Genomic DNA, 12350 nt, shown 5'->3' on the forward strand with positions numbered 1-12350 from the left:
AGCACTATATAAAAAACATTGATTAGACATCCAAAAGACATTGTGAGAAGGTTGAGTGCATCACATTTTAAGAAAATGACACATATTTCTAGGTAGATTATGTTTGTAAAAATCCTGTAAGAGTGAATCTCTATGTTTTATACTGTGGGATGGCAATCTCAGCAGTAACTGGGCAGCATTGTAACCCACGCTAATGCAACAAAATATATCTCCCAGAATTAAAAAAAAAGGTTCTCCAATGCGTAACTTGCAGGGCCATATTAACGTATAGGCACAATGGGCAGTGAGTGGGGACCCCAGGAGCTTACAGGCCCATGATGTTTCTGATGCCAATGTATGTTTCTCTTTAGTTATTAAAATAGGGGCCCCAGTACATCTGTTATGCTGTTAACACTGCCCTGTGTAAAGGACGTGGGATCTGATCTGAATAAGATGTAGTGTTTATGCCTTACTGTTTTGAAATTTACTAACTATAATAAAATAAATAAATGTAAGAATATTTACGAAAAATAGATGTTTCTCCATCCCAATAAAACGCCTACAAAAGTGTCACAGTTCAGTGCAACAAACTTAGAATAGGAACTCATATTTAAGGGACGTCAGTATAGCACAAAATACAACGTTAGACATTGAAAAAACTTGTAATGCGGTGTTTAAAATACTTTATATTTCACGCTAATGGATCGGCGATTGCTTCCGTGTTGGCAGCTATACAAATGATGGCAGATAACGAGATATAAATGTCCAGAAAAATAAAAGCAAACCAGCGATTCTCATCGAAACAGAGCCCCCACTGTCTGACCCGGCGCCGGTGTGCTCGTCGAGGGCGGGTCCGTTATTCGGTATAAAGGATTCCTCCGCCGGGTTAACCGTTCTACTTATTCGAGCCCTTGAGTCCGGGGTCAGACGGGCCAGCCAGACGAGAACAGGTGAGGAAGATTTGTTAAGTTACGGCGGGAAAAAGTTGATGGGTAAACAGGTTTGATCTTGAACTTGAAATGGTGCTCTGAATACCGTTTCGTGCCTTCTCCCCTCCCGCTGCCCCCCGATGTACCAGGCTCAATACTACCAAGCAGGTGTTTTTTTTTTTTCTTGCTTCTATCCTGTACTATTTGAAAAGTTATTCTACAAAGAAGTGTTTCACCGATAAATTCCGTCGATGCACGCCATTTTGATTGGGACGTATCGCCTTCACTCTCATCCTTCTCTCTACACAGATTCCACGTAGAAGCGTTGCGCCATGGGGAAAGAGAAGATCCACATTAATATTGTCGTCATAGGGCACGTCGACTCCGGTAAATCCACTACCACCGGCCACCTTATCTACAAATGCGGCGGCATTGACAAAAGAACTATCGAGAAGTTCGAAAAGGAAGCGGCCGAGGTAAGTGAAGCAGCACGAAAGACGCTAGTGGCCTAGTTGAACGAATATGAAAAATTGTATCAAAATACGGATTACCAGTTGTGAATGGGCTTTTATGGGGACAGACCAAGGAGAAGAGATCAGATGTGTGGTGCTGTTGGTTTGGACATGCTATATGCTGCTGCGATGGACGTGGCCTTTGCATGTTTGCTCAGCGGGCCTGTGCCCGCACATCTTGTACTATAAATCCTGTGGGTTTTTTTTTGTTTAAATAAATTGTAAAGCGTTAAATTTTAATTAAAGGTAATCCGTCCCGACTAAATTTGGCTAAATAACTTTGCAATCCAGTTCTCCATCTCTCTAAAAGTAAACTTTATTGGAGTAAGGAGTGGGGAGCTAATCTGGTTGAACAGAAATCCATAATTGGACTCCAATCTTAAAATATTTTTTCCCCAATTTTGGTGTTGACATGGTGGTAATAGTTATTTTGGGCTAGTCTACAAAAGTTTAAAGAACAGGCTTTGTAGAGATACTGTAGTGTAGTACTTGTACTGCTCCAAACTTGTGAGCATTCCTAAATTACTCTTGGTGCAGTGCCTTTCATTGGTGTGTTAATTTTGAAATGTTTTAAGGGCTGGTAATTCCATATGGAATATGCACTCCCTAAGCCAAGGATGTCCTCTGATCCTGAAGGGCTGCCGTGAGTGCAAATTTTTTGCCACTTTCTCCGTTAGTAAACAGATATTACCAATTGACAAGCAAGCTAATTAAACCAAAAGCAGTTTATTCAATTGGTAATATGTTTACTAACGGAGAAAGTGGCAAAAAATTTGCACTCACGGAAATTGACTTTTTGTGTGTGCATTTTAACTAGCAGCTGAACAGAAATGACATGCAAAGTGAGTCCACGTGACCACAGGCAATTTTAATTAGAAGCTTGTTTTTGTCAGTGAAACGCTGTTTAATTTTCCTGGCTTGTTGGTACCCATATTCTGCCATACTAAACAGTTTCAAAACTTTTTCCCTTCCCCAATGAGGGCATAAGACCAGAATGATAGGTGCAAGTCTGGAGGAAAAAAAAAAAAAAAACTGGAAGGCTAGGTTTAAATCCAATCTGGTAGTTGCGTGTTGGCTTGCATTGCTTGCCATTTGTGTGAATGTTAATTCAGGATAAAACTAAGGTTTCTGAGACTTGAAAAGGAAACAAATTAAAGTGCAGGTAAGTGTCCTTAATAGTAACTGCCAACTAAAGTGGCTGGAATGAACCCAAGGATAGGGTTTGGCACTCTTGCCACAAGTACCAGGTGTTTCCAGTTGGGTGACCTGGTGGTGCAGTGGGTAGGGTTGTTAAACAATCCTGGCTTAGAGCCCTAGCTCAGGGTACATAATTTTACACTTCATAGTAGTCATTTGATCTGTAGAAATGAATTGCTTTGCTTTTGTGGGCCATAGCCCTAGTGGACCGGTGGTTGAATACAGAAGAGTGTTTGAGGTAGAGAGTGTAACCATCTACAGGTCAACATTAGTGACACTGAGGATCTGGTCCTGGGCAATACGAAGTGGACAACACCCCTAACCTGTGTTGCCATCTGAGAAACTGATGTGGAAATGATTGAGGATTTAAAAGTACCTGAGAGAATACATTTGATAGCCGATTCTAGTCTTGTATTGACTCTACTGGTTCAAGAGGCTCCAGTCCTTGAATGTCTTCAGGAGCATGCTGCATATGTTCAGTCACTCAGTTAGTGTTTGTATTCTGAGGGTTGTGCTGGGGGCAGCAGAGTGGTAGGCAAGTGAAGCCAGCAATCCGTACATGCTGATTAAGAAGTGGTTCATTTCTGGGGTATGCACGAGAGACTGATGTTGCTCTGTATTATGAACAATCCCTCTTGCCTCCTTGTGGAACATAAAACCATACGCAGCAATAGATTTGGCGCCACAAGGTTGCAGGATTGAATGCCTTAGGAAAAGTAGGTATATTGACAAGCCAGAAGAATTGTATACCAATCTTTGTCCACCTTCTTTGTACTTTTGAATTGAGGCGAGGATAGATGGCAGATGGTGCCAGTAGGTTCAAGTAAATATCTCCATGGTTTCCCTTCAGTGTGCCCCAAGCTCGTTGAGTGGATGCACAGTTGCAAGTTCCATATGGTGCATTTGGTATACTGAGCAGGTACTTGTGTATGACCACAATGAGCTGTTCTTCTTGCAATGACTTTGTCTGCAAAGAACATTCAAAAACTGAAGTGAAATATGATACACTTGCAAATCCTGCAGTGGATGAAATTGATGGACATGAGCACTGGAGAAGCAGATTAGGTCTGTTTTCATACAGTCCACTAGACTGCCATACTATTCAGTAATATGGTATTAAATTGCATTAAAAAACGCGTACAATTAAAAATTAATATTGCAACCTCGGAGTGCATAGAACTAGCCATTTAACACTGGTGCAGTAAGTACACCATGAGTGAGATATGAAATGGTGTGAGCAATTAAGGGTTAAATATACTTGTCGGTCATTGTACTGAAGAATGTTTGTCCTGTTATAGCAAGGCAAGCAAAATGATTGATTGGTTTGCCTAAATATGATCAAGTAAATCTGGCTTTGGACCCTTGCCTCTATGCAGAAACATCAATCCAGATCTTGAAAGGTTTAACTTTGTGAAAATGTTGCTGTTTGCTTATGGATCCTTTTTCTCTTTAGATGGGGAAGGGCTCCTTCAAATATGCCTGGGTGCTGGACAAACTAAAGGCCGAGCGTGAACGTGGCATCACTATTGACATTTCACTCTGGAAGTTTGAAACCACCAAGTATTATGTCACAATTATAGATGCCCCAGGCCACAGAGACTTCATAAAGAACATGATCACTGGCACCTCACAGGTAATTGGTTTAGTTTTCCTTATACAGTTTTTGTATTTGGTATACTTAAGATGAGCATTTTATTGTATAGGGCTAGTCCAAGATCAAAATCATTTATTAAACCCAGAGTTAACACAGTAGTTCAACAGCAGGCCACCACTACTTGATATAGAAAACTAAAGATTATAAATCGACAGATGAACTGGCTAGTAACCAGATGCAAAGGATTACAAGTGAAGCAAATTTAAAATTGGAAGGAGCTCAAAAGGTAGGTTTCAGTGATTTGTGGAGAAAAGATGTACAAAAACCCAACTTTGACTAGAATAAGGACCCGTAGTTTTAACAGAACCAAACAAGGAGCTTTGATTAGGTAGTAATCATGGAGATATGGATAGCTTTGTTCATGGAGATATGACATGGGGCAGGTATTGTCATATTGACTTTGCAAACATCTGCTTTTCTATAGGCTGATTGTGCTGTGCTGATTGTTGCTGGAGGTGTTGGAGAGTTTGAAGCTGGCATATCAAAGAATGGGCAAACTCGTGAGCATGCACTACTGGCTTTCACCCTGGGAGTAAAACAGCTCATTGTTGGTGTAAACAAGATGGATTCTACTGAACCACCCTACAGTCAGAAACGATATGAGGAAATAACAAAGGAAGTTAGTGCATATATCAAAAAAATTGGTTACAATCCTGTTACAGTGGCATTTGTGCCAATCTCTGGCTGGCATGGAGATAATATGTTGGAGCCTAGTGCCAATGTAAGTACAGCAATAGTATTAGTTTGCTGCCCTTTCAGAGCAGCATCAGTAATTCACAATCTTTTTATAGATGCCCTGGTTTAAAGGCTGGAAGGTTGAGCGCAAAGAGGGAGGAGCCAATGGTGTTACCCTCCTGGAAGCTTTGGACTCTATCTTGCCCCCAAGCCGGCCTACAGACAAGCCCCTGCGATTGCCCCTGCAGGATGTCTACAAAATTGGAGGTGTGTATTGGATGGATTAATTGGGGTGGTATGGGGTTAAACTGGTATTTCAACAAATTTTCTCCCTTTCCCTACACAAGGTATTGGTACTGTTCCTGTTGGCCGTGTTGAGACTGGGGTCCTGAAACCTGGTATGGTTGTGACTTTTGCGCCTTCCAATGTGACCACTGAAGTAAAGTCTGTGGAAATGCATCACGAGGCTCTGGCAGAAGCACTTCCAGGAGACAATGTTGGGTTTAATGTGAAAAATGTGTCCGTCAAAGATATTAGACGGGGGAATGTTGCTGGAGATAGCAAGAATGATCCTCCAATGGAGGCTGGCAGCTTCACTGCCCAGGTAAACCGTTTGCAATATGTAGAATTTCTTTCTTTTTTTTTTTTTAGGGTGTAGTAAAAGCAGTTTCTTTGCCGATCTGCTTCAAGCAATTTGTCACAAAATGTATCCTAATCCTGTACATAAACCTTGCAACAAGCAGCATTAGTTGAAGGTAGATATTAAAAAAAAAAAAAAGTGTGTGACTTTTTTTTTACCCCCCTCCTCTCTCCCCACCTCAAACCCCTAACCTGGGGTGTTCTTCCTGATACCAGGTGATCATCCTGAACCACCCTGGCCAAATTAATCCTGGTTATGCTCCAGTACTAGATTGTCACACAGCTCACATTGCCTGCAAGTTTGCAGAGTTGAAGGAAAAGATTGACCGCCGTTCTGGCAAGAAACTGGAAGATAATCCCAAGTTACTGAAGTCTGGTGATGCTGCCATTGTGGAAATGATCCCTGGGAAGCCAATGTGTGTAGAGAGCTTCTCTAAGTACCCTCCTCTAGGTGAGTTGAGGGGGTTTCGATGTGTTTACCTATAATGCAAGAACCACCTATTTTGGTTGAAATGATTAGTTGGCCTGTGGTGGGCTGGCATCCTGCCCAGGGTTTGTTCCTCCCTTGCGCCCTGTGTTGGCTGGGATATTGGTGGATTGTCTGCCAGAGCCAATGTTAGGATATAGCCAGTTGGAAAATGACTGACTGATTAGCTGTCAGATCATACTATGCCTTTTTTTGATGGGAGATTCTGAAATTTCAAGTCTTTTGTACAGCATAAACATACTGTGCAAGTCCAAACTATAAAACTGACAGCAGTTTTACCAACTGGTGTAAAACTAAACCAATTGGGAGGAAAGCAATTGTATGTAAGCATACTAAATTGACAACTATAATTCTGCCTATTGTAAAGAATAGCCTTCAGTCTGAACTAATTTACATAAAGATGCAGTTGCCTTTAAAGCCACCTCGGGGTTTTACTTGGGGGAGCTACATTTTAATATGTGCATAGAAGATTGGGCACATGAAAGACCTGTCGCCATGGTATATAGTTTGTGGCGCATGAAGAGGCAAATTGTGGAACAAATACCATGGACACGAATCTAAATTTTAACTAAACTTAGAAAATATTTACTATGTTTTAACTAATGACTAGATCGGAAACAGGAGTGTGATTTTTGCTAAATGGGTATAATTTTGTAAAATTATTGGAAAATTTTGTACCGATGGTTACAGATCCTTTGCCTCTAACGTATCAAGTTCCTTTACTTGCATCTCCTGAATTGTAATAAGTGTATAAAAGCTGTTAGGCTACATTTTAAAGTGTCAAGGCATATTTAAGTTGCATGTTTTAGTAGAATGTTATCGCTACTCCCCCTTGTTACAAATTAACAAATGTGGTGACAGTTTGGGATGATGCAACCTAAAGTAAAATGCACAAACTCATTATTTAGCTTGGACCTAGAACACACCAGAATGTGGTGCTGTGCTTTGTGTGTGTTTTTTTTTATATAAAATGGTTGAACTTTTTCTCTCATCCAGGTCGCTTTGCTGTCAGAGACATGAGACAGACGGTTGCGGTTGGTGTTATTAAAGCAGTTGACAAGAAAGCTTCAACCAGTGGGAAAGTCACAAAGTCTGCAGTGAAAGCGGGAAAGAAATGAGGTTCTATTTGAACTGGATTTTGACTGGAACCGACCTGATTTAGCACATGCACTGAATATTCTCTACACCTGATAATGCTGCTATTTTTGAATTATTGGCAATAAACATTTGACACACCCATCGTGTGTGGTTTTTTTTTTTATTCAGATTATGTGAACGGGGGCGTTAAAAGTGTTCAGTCTCCGTTGCTGTGAGGGGTGTGTGGGGTGGGTTTTATTTTTATATTTTTTTTTTTTTTTAAATGGAATAGCTTACAAGTGAAATCCGGATTTGCTGTACGAGGCAATAATATTAACCCACACATTCTGATAAATTTCTGATCTGCAAAAATCCGACATGGGTGACTATTCAAGGGCTTTTTATAATGGTCTATAAAGGCATTGACTCGGTACTCGCCGGTTCCTCAAACATCTTCGCCATTGTGTGACTGGAACACGTGGGTCTTACGTCGCCACTTCGCAACAGATTTTGCCCTGGTGATGACGTCACGACCGGCAGTTTTTTTTTGTGGGTTTAAACGGCTAGTCTTTTCCTAATGGGTGCTTGGTATGTGATCCCGCCCAGTGTCTGGGAGGCACGCCCAGATGTCGATCGATATAAAAGCTTAGACCAGGTCTTTCTCCGGTCCTTCTCTCTCCGGCTTCGAACGTGAGAAAACTGGTGTGTCGCTAAGCGAACCTGGTAGGTGAATTTTAATTTATCGGCAATTTTTTTTTTTTATTTTTTTCCTGGGGCGTTAAAACCTCATTCAGTTATTTGAACTATAACTAAAGGAAACCGTTCGCTGCTATTGTTTCCGCCAGTTGGGCGCTAGTGAAAATTCCCAAAGTCGCCTTTTCAATAGCGGCCATAAAACGCACGGAGCCATTTTGAGTTGGCAGTGAGCGAAATTGGTTGCCGTTGTGACCGAGCTCCTTACTCGGTCGTTTTCTGTTTTTACGCCTTTATAACATGAATAACATTTTTAACCTTTTGATAGAAATAGTTTTATATTTTATTTCTAGTAATGGATTTAATTATCGTTTATTAACTACAACACATTGTTACCAGGGAGTGGTCGCTTGTAACATTTTTTTTTTTTTTAATAAAGACGGATGGATTTTTTTAACAAAAGAAACGCAATTTGCTGAAACTGTAGACTGTTGCAGTCTCTTTAGACATGAAAGATTAAGAAACGCATCCGTATGGTGCTGGCTGAAGGTTTTTCCCTGAGAGATGGAATAATGCCATCCACATCCATCCTTCAATACCATTGCCTTGAATTGTTAATATAATAAAAAGTAAAAACGAGGACCTGTTTTTACTCTGGAATCTACAAGCATGTTCTCATTTTTGTTATTTTATTGCGGGAATGGCTCCTATTGTCTGCGTGTCTCGTGAGGGCCTTGGAGGTGTAGCTTAATATGGCGGATGGACATTAGTTTCGATTCGCTGTTTAGTTTAGGTGTACGGGGGACTCGATTAGGGTTTACTTTTTTACTTTTAGAAATACAGAAATTGGATTGTAGTGAAATCGGGCACGGATTGCGATAGTCTAGGTGACGCATGAGATCTCCCCCAGATGTCTGACTCACGCCAGGGTGTGTACTACAAGCCGTTCCTAACTTATCTTTAAATCCCACAGTAAAATAACAACATGGGAAAGGAGAAGATCCACATTAACATCGTCGTCATTGGACACGTCGACTCTGGTAAATCCACCACCACCGGCCATCTCATTTACAAATGTGGCGGTATCGACAAGAGGACCATCGAGAAATTCGAGAAGGAGGCGGCTGAGGTGAGTGTCGCGTGTTAAGGCCTGGAAAGCGCCATCTGCTGGCGGTGGACTACATTATTTTCGTGATGGTATCTAGCACCATCTGCTGATCGGATTGCGTAACCACCATCGCAAATATTTAGTAGTGTCATGCGAGTGAATTATTTTTTTCAGTTAAATTTCTATATTTTTTGTTCTATGATAACTAGATTTTTGGATTTGTTTTCTGACCATTATTTTATGAGCATTGTACTTCGCATGAATGATGTTTGATGTTCTTTGGATTAACATTTGTATAAAGTTAATTTGTACACGAGTATGTAACGTAAATGGGATTAACTGAACATCTTTTAAGAATTACTGTTGCGTGTAAAGCAGAATTTGGGACTGTACATTAATAAACCTTTCCTCTCTTTCCCCATACATCTCAGATGGGTAAGGGCTCCTTCAAGTATGCCTGGGTGTTGGACAAGCTGAAGGCTGAGCGTGAGCGTGGTATTACCATTGACATCTCTCTGTGGAAGTTTGAGACCAGCAAATACTATGTCACCATTATTGATGCCCCTGGCCACAGAGATTTCATCAAGAACATGATCACTGGAACCTCTCAGGTATCTCCATAATAATATTTGACATGAATTGGCAATGCCTAAGAGTGTAAATGCTAATGAATGTTGTATATATGGACTGCAGATCTTTCTGTCAGTAAATTAAATTAATTTTTTTTTTTTTTGCTGAGAATTATTTTTTTTTTATATATAGGTATTTTACACATTCTAAATAATCTTTAACTGTTGGTGTCCACATGAGGGACCGCAAAGCTGCATATACATACAATGTCTAAATGCCATAAACAGTCTCTAGTTGACAGGCCCCTAAAAAAGAATAAACAATCATGTTGTCATGTTCATGTCACAATTTTAGGGTGATATGTTTTAACACATTTGGCTGCATCTTGCTGTGCATTTTTATGTTTACATTGACCATTTAATAAGTTTTATTATTGCATTATTTTATTGCAGTTTTTTTTTTTTTTTTTTTTGCAAATTAAGAATAATTGTGTATTCTGCGTTTTTGTAGGCTGACTGTGCGGTGCTGATTGTCGCTGGGGGTGTTGGTGAGTTCGAAGCCGGTATCTCCAAGAATGGGCAGACCCGTGAGCATGCTCTCCTGGCCTACACCCTGGGAGTGAAACAGCTCATTGTTGGTGTGAACAAAATGGACTCTACTGAACCACCATACAGCCAGAAACGTTACGAGGAAATTACAAAGGAAGTCAGTGCCTACATCAAAAAGATTGGCTACAACCCTGCCACTGTGGCCTTTGTGCCAATCTCCGGCTGGCACGGAGACAACATGCTGGAGCCCAGCTCAAATGTGAGTATGGTAACGCGCCCACAAAAACAGACTATTAATGTGGATGTTTAAACATGATTACAAGACCATAGTTTTTTTCTTTGAATTCTACTAGAGGAGCTTTTTATTTTAAAATGCTCCCAATACCTTTTTTTTTTTTTTTTCTTGTTAACCTTGTTTTTCTTTTATAAAGATGCCCTGGTTTAAAGGATGGAAGATTGAACGCAAGGAGGGTGCTGCTAGCGGTGTGACTCTGCTGGAGGCCCTAGATTCCATCCTGCCTCCTTCCCGACCAACAGACAAGCCATTGCGTCTGCCCCTTCAGGATGTCTACAAGATTGGAGGTTTGTTTTTATTATTTATATGTTGTCAACAACCTGGAAAAGCAAAATAATCCTATCCTAACTTGCTTAATATGTACAGTTATGACTTTATGTAATTGTTTTGTTTTTACCTCATTTAGGTATTGGAACAGTGCCCGTGGGTCGTGTGGAGACTGGAACCTTGAAGCCCGGTATGGTCGTCACATTTGCTCCTGCCAACATAACCACTGAAGTAAAATCTGTGGAAATGCACCATGAGAGTCTGGCAGAAGCTCTTCCAGGAGACAATGTTGGTTTCAACATCAAAAACGTATCTGTAAAGGATATCCGTCGTGGAAATGTTGCCGGAGACAGCAAAAATGACCCACCCATGGAGGCTGGCACCTTCACTGCACAGGTATGGGGACAGACTTGTAATTTTAATTTTAGTGAGCTGAGCAGCTGTGAGCTGCACTGGTCTTGTCAGCTTCACAATCTCTTAAGTTTTCCATACTGTATGTTCCTTTTTAGGTTATCATCCTGAACCACCCAGGCCAAATTGGACCAGGTTATGCACCAGTGCTGGATTGCCACACTGCTCACATTGCCTGCAAGTTTGCCACTCTGAAGGAAAAGATTGACCGTCGTTCTGGCAAGAAGCTGGAAGATGAGCCCAAATTCTTGAAGTCTGGTGATGCTGCCATTGTAGAAATGGTTCCTGGCAAGCCCATGTGTGTGGAGAGCTTCTCTGACTATCCTCCTCTTGGTAAGTTAGTGATTTGTGTAGGAAATATATAAATACGCAAGTTAATTTTTGGTTTTTTCCCCTTTAATTCTGAATGCTAACCAGTTTTCTTTGTTTGCAGGACGTTTTGCTGTTCGTGACATGAGGCAGACGGTTGCTGTTGGTGTCATCAAATCTGTTGAGAAGAAGGCTTCCAGTGGTGGCAAAGTCACCAAGTCTGCAGTAAAGGCTTCTAAAAAATGAACCACCGTGTTCTGGGCTGTCCAAGTCATGTCTGGGTCTGGACTGCATCTGGGAAACCACTCACAAACCCAGAGCGCCGTAATTAAGGACTGGCTAATGTTGATTAAAACCCATCGTAAAAGTTTCCGCAGGAAAGGACAGTTCAGATTTAATTAAGCGTAGGAATTAAAGTGCCATTCTGTTCCTTAAAATAACCAGCACATTCGAATGGGTTATAAAGCAATTGCAGTTTTAAAAATGAAATATTTAAAAGGAACTTAAGTTTTCTAGTAATTTTCACCAGATCCTGGAAAACGAATAAAAAAAAAAAATGTGCACAGCTATGTTGTGGTGTTGTTTGTTTGGGAGAGAGGCTTTGTAGCTTTCAAGATATTACTTTTTAGTTCATCCAATAACTTGCAAGATAGGGTTACACTGCAAACAGTTGGAGTATTGGCCTCTGAGGTACTGTGTTTCAGAGGCAAAAATGAAATGGGTCCGGTACTGCCCTTTACGAAATATATTTGACATTGTATAATCTGCAGAAGACTTGATATGTTTCATGCATTTTAATTTATAGTGCAATGATATTGCCACACTCGGTGTTTAACAGCTGCACATTGGGATTAGTTGGAAATATTGTGACCTCCACAAGATTACCTCAGATTACAAGCACTTTTAGACATGTTTGTCCATCTTTTAAATTTCCATTTATCAGACAATTTTCAAAATCATGTGACTTTTCAAATTAAAATGTTGGGCATAATTTTTAAAA

At 40.6% G+C, this 12350-nt stretch overlaps 2 protein-coding genes across 2 annotated transcripts; both read left to right on the top strand.

The window, feature by feature from the left end:
* Positions 1-820: 820 nt before the first annotated feature.
* On the top strand, positions 821-7308 carry LOC120517559 (elongation factor 1-alpha, oocyte form). The gene is made up of 8 exons (XM_039739959.1): positions 821-929; positions 1218-1384; positions 4071-4250; positions 4696-4992; positions 5063-5213; positions 5294-5550; positions 5802-6036; positions 7069-7308. The coding sequence occupies exons 2-8, from the start codon at positions 1241-1243 to the stop codon at positions 7188-7190; spliced, it is 1386 nt and encodes a 461-aa protein (XP_039595893.1). The 5' UTR covers positions 821-929; positions 1218-1240; the 3' UTR covers positions 7191-7308.
* A 457-nt stretch (positions 7309-7765) lies between these two features.
* On the top strand, positions 7766-11915 carry LOC120517902 (elongation factor 1-alpha, oocyte form-like). The gene is made up of 8 exons (XM_039740414.1): positions 7766-7872; positions 8816-8971; positions 9382-9561; positions 10031-10327; positions 10500-10650; positions 10770-11026; positions 11140-11374; positions 11475-11915. The coding sequence occupies exons 2-8, from the start codon at positions 8828-8830 to the stop codon at positions 11594-11596; spliced, it is 1386 nt and encodes a 461-aa protein (XP_039596348.1). The 5' UTR covers positions 7766-7872; positions 8816-8827; the 3' UTR covers positions 11597-11915.
* The last annotated feature ends 435 nt before the right edge of the window (positions 11916-12350 follow it).

The sequence above is a fragment of the Polypterus senegalus genome, chromosome 17 (genome assembly GCF_016835505.1).
Source record: "Polypterus senegalus isolate Bchr_013 chromosome 17, ASM1683550v1, whole genome shotgun sequence".
NCBI lineage: Eukaryota > Metazoa > Chordata > Cladistia > Polypteriformes > Polypteridae > Polypterus > Polypterus senegalus.